The 10161-nt window shown below is 37.4% G+C and overlaps 1 protein-coding gene across 3 annotated transcripts in view; it reads right to left on the bottom strand.

Annotated features, from left to right (window-relative positions):
* Window positions 1–9401: 9401 nt before the first annotated feature.
* The window catches only part of CXADR (CXADR Ig-like cell adhesion molecule), a 72601-nt gene continuing 71841 nt past the window's right edge, over window positions 9402–10161 (bottom strand). For all 3 annotated transcript variants that reach the window (XM_058296110.2, XM_058296111.2, XM_058296113.2), the window contains one exon: window positions 9402–9855. In XM_058296110.2, coding sequence (XP_058152093.1) covers window positions 9833–9855 — 23 coding nt within the window. In that variant the 3' untranslated portion in view covers window positions 9402–9832. The remainder of the gene's footprint in view (window positions 9856–10161) is intronic.

Raw genomic sequence — 10161 nt, 5'->3', positions numbered from 1 at the left:
ATTTCTCTCCCCTTCCTCGCCCCCAGTTGTCTTCTCTCTGTGTCCATTTGCTATGTATTCTGTGTCCACTTGTACTCTTGTCAGCAGCACCCAGAATCTGTGTCTCCATCATCTTGCTGCATCAGATCTCCCTGTGTGCGGTACCATTCCTGGGCAGACTGCACTTTTTTTGCACTGGGTGGCTCCTTATGGGGCGCACTCGTGCATGGGGCTCCCCTATGCGGGGGGCACCCCTGCGTGACACGGCACTCCTTGTGTGCCTCAGCACTACATGTGGGCCAGGTCATCACAAGGGTCAGGAGGCCCTGGGTTTGAACCTTGGACTTCCCATGTGGTAGGTGGATGCCCTATCCATCCGTTGGGCCAAATCCACTTCCCAGTCCAACACTAATTTTGACGTGATATCTGATTTAAGGCTTAAAGCAGAAATGTCCTTAGAACTGCTCTCAGTGCTGCCTTGTAAATTTTTTTTCAATGTGTAATGTTATAGTCCTTACTGAAGGTCTAAAAGCCAGACAATACAGTACTTCATATTCTTCAGTAGTCCTTCATAGTTAATACCCCTGTAATTCTGTCAGTCTTATAATTGTACTTGAACTACAAAAATGATCTATACAAGTTTGAATTTTTTCCCTACCACACACGGTTTTCAATTTCCATTTTGAATTATTAGAAAAAGTACAATTTGTTAAGTTATTGGTTTATGTTGGCTATTCCAAAATTCCCAGGTAAAATTTTTGATAAATTCTATTGAGGTATAGAATTCAGAATAGTGCATATATAAGAGCTTATGGTTCAATGATTTGAAAGTGTTAGGTCATCGTTTACTGTGGGATTTATAAAGTTCAACTTTATCAGAAAACTTATTTTTAGACCTTGGAGACAATTCTAGCTTTAATGTTACTAATACTCTGTTAAGCCATATACAACTTTAACATAGTTCTAAAACATAATATCCACTTTGTGAGGATTTTATCGGAACACAACAGTATCCCTACACTTTAGATGGAGCTTTATGGCATAAACTCATCCACTGGAAAGTTGTCACACCAGCACTAGTTATACTTAGAGAAGACTCATGCAATTTGTTTAAAATGTATAGTTGATTCATAGGCCATCTTCCAGGTTCCTTTGTTCTTTCACATAAAAAATTTTTTTTTTTAAGGTACTGGGGATTGAACCCGGAACCTCATGCATGGGAAATAGGCACACAAACCATTAGTTACGCCTACTCCCCATATTTCACATATACAATTTTAAAGAATGTCAACATGAAAACATTTAATCTTCATCAAAGTCAAATTCATCATTAGGACTTGTAGGAGATGTAGCTCTGCATTTCAGGATGATTTGATGTTTATTCCTTATAGCACACAATCACCACAAATCAAGTATTGAATTTAATTGTTCCTATCCTCAGAGTAATAACTTGCTGCAGAATTCACTTCCATAAAAGTTACAAATATGATCATGGTTGTCTTCTAGTTAAATGTCATAGGACTTGAAAATACCAAGCGTTATGATTCAGAGAGAGAGAGACATAGCTTGGCTCAAAAAACAAACTCACATATAATGCAAACATAGGAAGTGTGCATGGGTGATAAACATCATAGTCCAGCCTAGAGGTTTCATGGATCACTTCTGTACACAATTTTAGTGTCAAGGCAAGTAATGTATGAAAAGTTATTAAATTTCATTAGCAAAGGCAAAATAAAGCAGGTTTATTTTGGCAATCATAAGATTAATTATGTTTAATGTTGGTGAGGATGTGTGATGAAGTAGTCAATCTCAGACTGCTAGTAGTTTAGAGAGTATACCCTTTTTGAAGTTTATGTACATCCTTTGACCAAGCAACTGTATTCCTAGAAATGTACAGAAATACTCAAGGGGCCATGAACCATGTAAAATGTTCATTGCTAAATTATTTTAGATGGCAAAAATAAAAAGCCTAGTAGCTATCAATAAATGAATACCTAAACAGACTTTAAGCATTTATTTATTTAAGGAAATACTGTAGAAAATACCATGTAGCTATGAAAAAAAATGAGGTAGATCAATTTGTAATGATGGGACAAGTATTGCAAATGGAGAAAGAAAAGTGTTATGTCTAGAATGATGCCAAAATTGGAAGAATTTTTAACAATAGTGTTCTCTGGGGAAGGGAACAGATAATAATTTTTAAAATTTTTCTACGTTATATATTTCAGTCTAGATGTTTATACAGAGCATTATTACTTTGTAACTGGAGGGGTAAAAAGAAAAACATTTTTTTTAAAGTTCTTAATTTAAAAGATCAATAGATTTACCAAATCCAACTACTACACACCATGGATAAACCATGTTTTATGAGCAATCCGCTATATTTCTGGATTACTACATGGTCACAAAATTTATACATATGCTGATCATACTGTGTAAAAAGTCTGGAAGGAAAAATTGGAAAATAATGTTTGTAATTAGAGTAGTATGGTGGTTTGGAGTTATTTGTACCCCAGAAAAACAACATTCTTAAATTTAATCCAATACTATGGCTGTAAACCTTTTGATGAGGCTACTTCAGTTAAGATGCAAACTACCTCATTTGAATGGGTCTTAATCCTATTACTGGACTTCTGTCTAAGAGAATGGAATTCAGATAGAAAGCCACAGAAGCAAGAAGGCGAAAGCAACAAAACCCCAACGAGAAGGGAAAGACCAGCAACTGGTCTTCAGGAATAAAGCATCGCCTTGATGATGCCTTGAATTGGACATTTTCACAGCCTCAAAACTGTAAGCTTGTAAGCTAATAAATTCCCATTCTGAACCATTTCATGGTATCTGCTTTGAGCAGCCTAGGAAACTAAAGTAGGATTACACTTCTTTCCATATGTTCACAATTGTATACAATATATTAAATTTCATTAGAAACATTTAATACAGTACTTTGTGGGAGAAAAAAATCCCTACTACTAAGAATAGTATTTAATACTTGGAAATAAATGTTAATTACAACAAAAAGCAGTAAGTCCTATTCAGGAAAAAAATTTATAAAAATCTGCTGAAAGACAAAAAGAACTGAATATAGGAATATACCATATTTCTAAATGGACTCAATATTATAAAAACTTTTCTAAAAATTAATATATAGTCAACATAAAAAAAAAATTAAATCCCAATGAATTTTTAATGAAACATGAAAACTAGATTTTAAGGCTTACATCAAAGAATGTTTTTCAAGAATAGCCAAAAAGAAAATTTTAAAGAACAATGAGAAATGTTCACTTAAACTAGGTGTCAAGACAAACGATTCCATAAAGGGAGAAAATTTTCACAAAAATGTGTTTTAAAAAATGGGTTTATAGCCATAATAACAAAAAGCTTCCACATATAAGTAAATTACTTAGCAGAGTCAAATTTTAAAAAATGGCTAAGAGCAAAAGATGTGCTGATGGTACGTACACCAATGACAAGGGAAATATAATTTGAAATTGAAATACCATTTTTCACCTATCAAATTTATTGAAAAGATTGGGGTTTGCATGTTGTTTGCTTTCTTTTTGAAAGGCAATTTGACAATGCCAAAAATAATTTTTAATGCGCATATTCTCTTATCCAATAATTCAAATTCTACATATCTAGAAGATAACCTATGGAAATACTTTCACAAATGTACAAAAATTTATGTACAAGCTCACTGAAACATTATTTACATTAGTGAATGATTATAATTCATTCATACTATAGAAGAACGTGTGGCCAATAAAAATGTTGATCTGTGTCTACTGATGTGGAAGGATGTCTATCATAATGTGTGTGTGGGGGAGGGGAAGTTAGGGACAAAAATGTGTGCAAAATAGGTGTAAAAAAGAATTTAAACCTACATGGGTTTATCCTAGAATAAAATGTGATGATTAATGTAAAACTTCCTGGTACACAGCACATATCAAATGCTTAATAAATTTTATTACTTTTACATAATGTGTGAAGGGTGAACAGTGGTACAAAAAAAGAAGGATATAATACAATAGACTCTACCTAGATTTATCACTGGGTCATGTTACCATTATAGTTCATATGAATACATACATGTATAATGCATTTTTTAAAAGTTCTCTCCCCCCACCCATTGTCTGCTCTCTGTATCCAATCGCTGTGTGTTCTTCTGTGTCCGCTTGGATTCTTGTCAGTGGCACCAGGAATCTGTGTCTCTTTTTGTTGTGTCATCTTGCTGCTGCGTCAGCTGTTCGTGCCACACCTGGGCAAGCCGCGTTTTCTTCGCACAGAGTAGCTCTCTTTATGGGGCCCACTCCTTGTACATGGGGCTCCCCTACACGGGGACACCCAGTGTAGCGTGGCACTCCTTGCGCACATCAGCACTGAGCGTGGGCCAGCTCATCATACGGGTCAGGAAGCCCTGGGTTTGAACCCTGGACCTCCCGTGTGGTAGGAGGATGCTCTTATCCTTTGAGCCAAATCTGCTTCCCTATAATGCATTTTATCTAGCATATTACTGTTACCTTTCACAGGTATTGTAGTAAGGGCTTTCTATTCCTTGATAAACCTATGTATGTTCTAGTATTACCCTCACTTTACAGATGAAGAAACTGGGTCTCAGTATCCAAGTAAATTGCCCAAGGTATCCTAGCTGGTAGAGTTTCAAACAGGCAGTGTGGCTACAGGACACATTCTTTTAGGAGTGCGGTATAGGGCTGGAAATATAGTCCCTAAAGTGTTAATAATGGTTACCCTTAAACTGTTAATAATACTGAAAATGAGCACGTTATTTTTGTCATGTAGAAAGCAATAAAATACAATTTTCGTATTGGCTTAGATTTTTTTCTTGGCTTAGATTTCAATGAAAAGTAATAAATCACCTTTAAAACCTACTGGCCACAAGAGGGCATCAGATATTCTTTCCCAACTTCCAAGCTAAAGATTATTCTCCCTTGTCCATAATCGTTGGTGTTTATAGTTAAAATCGCTGCTTTCCTTATGGATCTACTTGTAGAAATTGCCATCAGTAACACAGAATTCCAATTAACTATGCCACATACAAACATTTCATTAAAATTGTTTTGGTTACTAGAAGTAGTATTGCTTATTTAGAAAAATTAGGTACACCACATACAAACATTTCATTAAAATTGTTTTTGTTACTAGAAGTAGTATTGCTTATTTAGAAAAATATTAGGTACACCAAAGCACAAAGAACGACAATGAAAATCACTGTTTGGGTTTTTAAAAAATTTTTTATTTTTTTAATTTCTCTCCCCTTACCCCTCCTTCCCCCACCGTTGTCTGCTCTCTGTGTCTATTCACTGTGTGTTCTGTGTCTGCTAGCATTCTTGTCAGCAGTGCCAGGAATCTCTCTTTTTGTTGCGTCATCTTGCTGTATCAGCTCTCCATGTGTGCGGTGCCACTCCTGGGCAGGCTGCCCTTCTTTTGCATGGGATAGCTCTCCTTGTGAGGCACGTGTGGGGCTCCCCTACATGAGGGACAGCCCTGCATGGCACAGCATTCCTTGCGTGCATCAGCACTGCTCGTGGGCCAGCTCATTATACAAGTTAGGAGGCCCTGGGTTTGAACCCTGGACCTCCTATGTGGTAGGCGGATGCTCTATCCGTTGAGCCAAATCTGCTTCGCTGCTATTAATCACTGTTAGTGTTGTAGTGGATGAGGGATATTTAAAAGAGAGAGCTTTCAGTTATTATAGTCTTATATTCTTATGATACAGAATATATTTGTTTTATAGTCACAACTTGAAGACATGGTGAACATTTTCTTGAATCACTGAATTTTTTAAAACATGATTTTTATTAGCTTCATGAATTCATCATATGTATGTGCCTTATTTATTTCATCTGTACCGTTAGCTAATAAGCTATCAATTTCTTTTGGAAATGTCTTTTTAGACATGTATTTAAATATAAAACCTTTGGTGGTGAGGATATCTATTCGCCAAAAGGGGTGCTGATGCAAAGTACCAGAACTCTGTTGGTTTTTATAAAGACTTTATTTGGGGTAGAAGCTTACAGTCACAAGGCCCTAAAGAATCCAACTCAAGGTACAATAAGAGGTACTTTCCTACCCAAAGTCTGTTGCCATGTGTTGGTGCAAGATGGCGGGCAATGTCTGCGAGGATTCAGCCTTCCTTCCTCTTACGGCTCTGTGGTCCCCAGTTCTTCCATTCTCAGCTGTAGACTGGCTTAAACTCTCTCCAGGGCTTGTTTCTTTCTGGGCACAGCTGTTCTGGTCTCTCCACTAGGTCAGCTATAGACTATCAGGCTCATCACTTCCCAGGACCTAAGGAGCATTCTCTCTTCCTGCGTATCTGCTTCTGTGTAATATTTACTTCTGTGTGGGAGTCTGTTTACCAGCCCAGGTAGGGTGGGGACTCAACCCTGCAGGTCCTAATCTTATCATAATTTAATCAAAGGCATCTCAGCTGTATCTAATACAATCAAAGGGTATCACACCCAGAGGAAGAGACCAGTTTACAAAAATAATATCTATTTTTGGAATTCATAATACCAAACTGCCACAAGGTGTTCCTTTAAATCCATAAATAAATGGATAGTTGATCTCAAAACAGAACTGCCACAATTTTTAATTCAGACAGATAATAAATTTTCTATAGACTTCAATAGCAAAAAACCCCAAATAGTACAATTGTTTCACTCAATCCAATGGAAAGAGCAAATATTGTTTTACCATCTTATAAAATCAAATACTAAGGGAACTGACTCTCCAAAATAAAATTTACTGATTAAGTGATAATGAAAATTTTAAAATTTTAAACTTTGTCTAAAATGACTGAAACATGAAAAATATATAATTTAGTTTGTCATCTGAGTTTTTACTACATGAAATCTGACTTCCTATTTTCTTCTTTTCTCTGGTTAATTGTAACCCCCTAATTCTATCTTCTGTTAGAAATGTGGGTGGGAGAGGGAGAGACAAAGAAAAAAGAGATACACAGATAACTAATCAAATCCTCCTATTAAAAAACACTATTTTAATAGTCCAGGCTGAGGAGTATTGCTGATTTCCTACTTGATATATATACCATATGGCCAGAACTCTTTGGCATGTATAAAAAAACTATACATGTCTGTCATTTAGAGGGGGGAAAGGCCATATATTTAGGATACAAGGTTTAAAAAAGGCCCAGGTCAAAAGATAGAAATAATATTCCTAACATTGCCCAGTGATAAAAATAGACTATAGTTGAAATCTGATACTGATAGCTAAATCTCATCCTTTAGTAAATGATTTTGAAAACCCATTTGTGATGCCTCATACTATGAAATAAGGAAATAAATATACAAAAGTTAAAGATACTTTGGAAGTAATATGGAAGCAATAATCAGATTATTTTCCTCAATATTTTAATGTTATCTTGACTGTGCCTTTTTAAAGCAATTTTTTTAATGTAGCTTCTGTCAACTGTTTCCAAAGCATTCATGTAATTTTTATAGACATAACCTTTTCTTGCCCCATGCATTTCTTTGGTTTATGTATTAGTTAATTACACTGTGTAATCAGTAGGTATAACAAGCATGAACAGGTTTGGTACCAAACAAAATGGACTCCAGACATGCATCCACTCCCCAAGGGCTGGCAGGAGTACATGAGCATCCCGGGGAAGAGGCTGTGGCTGTCACTGCTCAGTGTACTTAGGCATCCGTAAGTGATTCAGAGAGGGAACCACACGAGGGTCCTGGGAAGGAGCCAGTCTGTTCTTTCACGGACTTCTCCCTGGCTGGTATTGCTGAGTGTATATGAAAAGGCTGCGAGAGGGCTGCACACTCTTAACCCTTCCCTGCCTTCCCCCCATACAGTCTCTCACGCCCTGGACCAAAGAATCAAGGTGCCTGGAAAAACATGAGACCAAGAATCAGGAAATCTGGATTCTGTTCCTAACTGTGGCTTTGGGAAGTCTGGACTTCAGTGTCTTCATAAAATGATATTGAACTAGATTCCATAGGGCATGGTTGTTTTATTTTTCGTGCTGTGTCTTTCATGATGACAACTTGTCTGTATCTAGTTTAAAACGAAGCCTCTAAAATGCCATTGATCAAGCAAGCATTTTCTTTCCCAAACAAATGTTACCTACTCTTGCTTTAGACAAGTTGTATCATCTTGGGAGCAGGGCTTTAACCCCAACACCTGCAAGACCTTTCTTACTAGTAAAATATCCAAACACATTAGGAACCATCTCAGAGTTTGCTTTCTAAGACAGAGTAACTGAAGAATTTGAAGCAGGATGACACAACTACAAGTAGATTAACCACCCTGCTCGACAATACTCTCTCCTCTACCGTCTCTTCATTGTTACAGGAAACCCCTCCCCCTATATAAATAAAACTAAAAGCTACATCTCTTTACATGATGAGGATCATCTCTGATTGATGGCTGAACACTGGCCAGGTGCTGTACTAAGCACTTTACATGGACTATCTCATTTATATTCATGAACTATTAGTTTGTTTCCTATTTGCTTGGTGGCTGAGACAGGGTTTGAACCTTTATCAATCTCATTCCAGAACCCAAACTCTTCCATTTTTCTTAAATTGCCTGCAAGCACAGAGCTTTCCCACCTGAATTGACAGATTTCACACAAAGCCAGAAATGAGCATTTCTGACCCATGCAGGCCTAGAAAACACTAACTTGTGGCCACAATGGATCCCTTTCTAGCACAGCAACAAAGGGAAGGAAGGGGACTGAGATCTGTTCTGAGGTGAGACCCAGGAACAGTCCTGTGTTTCTGCCCTAAGACATTTTTTTCCTTTTTGACGTTTTATGTTTTTAAGAAGCTTAGTTTACATAAATGTTATATCAAAAATATAGGGGATTCCCATCAACCCCACCCCCTTCCACTCTCTCCCACTCTAACATCTAGGGTGGCACATCTGTCACAATCAATGAACACATACTGAAGCACTGCCACCAACCATGGACCAGTCTACACTGTAGTTTACACTTTACCCCACAGAATTTCACAGGTTTCAACAAAATGCACAATGGCCGGTATCCATCACTGCAGCGCCATGCTGGACAACTCAGATGTCCCCAAGCTGCCCCCATGTTACACCCATTCCTCCCTCCCCCACTCTCCCAGAACCCCGAGTGGCCACTGCCTCCATATCAGTGATACAAGTTTCTCCATTGGTATAAGTCTACTTTAGTCCACAGTTGCATTCCCCCGACCCCCCATGCTTGTTCATTCCTCAATCTTGAGGATTCTGGGACAGTGATTCCCGCTGTTTCCAATTGAGAGGAGGCCTACATCCCATGGGGCAGATGAAAGGAACTGTCATGCCTATAGCTGTAGACACTGTTTTTTGGGATAAGTGTCACCCATTATCATCCTTCTGTCAGTTGTGTTGGCTGAGTCTAAAGAACTAGAGAGACTACAGGACATTTTTTTACGGTAAGTTTTTATTTATTTATTTATTTTAGGAGATACTGGGGATTTGACCCAGGGCCTTGTACATGGGAAGGAGGCACTCAACCACTGAGCTATATCTGCTCCCCAATGAGGTTTTGTCTGGTTTTGTTTTTAGGAGGTACTAGGGATTGACCCAGGACCTTGTTCATGGGAAGTAGGTGCTCAACTATTTGAGCAAATCCATTCAATGGATTTGAGCAAATCCATTAGTCCAACACTAATCCTGACATGACATCTGACTTAAAAGCTTAACACAGAAATGTTCTCAGAACTGCTCTCAGCTCTGCCTTGTGTTTTTCAGAATGTTATGTTATAGTCCTTAGTCAATGTCTAAAATAAAGCCAAATAATACAGTACTTCATATTCTTCAGTAGTTCTTCAGTTATACCACTGTAATTCCATCAGTCTTGTAAGCATACTTGAACTACAAAAAGAAAAAAAGAGAGCTATAAGAGTTTGAATTTTTTCCCCCACCACCCACACTTTTCAATTTCAGTTTTGAATTACTTATCAGAAAAATCACAATTTGGTAGTAAGTCATTGGTTTACGTTAGCTATTCCAAAATTCCCTGGTAAAATTTTTGGTAAATCTATTGAGGTATAGAATTCAGAATAGTGCACAGATCATAAGGGTGTATGGTTCAATGATTTGAAAGTGTTAGGTCAATTTTTACTGCAGGATTTATAAAGCGTTTGCAGCTTTATCAGAAAATTTATTTTTAAACCTTGG

Source organism: Dasypus novemcinctus, chromosome 4 (assembly GCF_030445035.2).
Source record: "Dasypus novemcinctus isolate mDasNov1 chromosome 4, mDasNov1.1.hap2, whole genome shotgun sequence".
NCBI lineage: Eukaryota > Metazoa > Chordata > Mammalia > Cingulata > Dasypodidae > Dasypus > Dasypus novemcinctus.
Note: the sequence above shows the minus strand (reverse complement) of the source record. Positions and strands in the feature narration are given on the sequence as shown.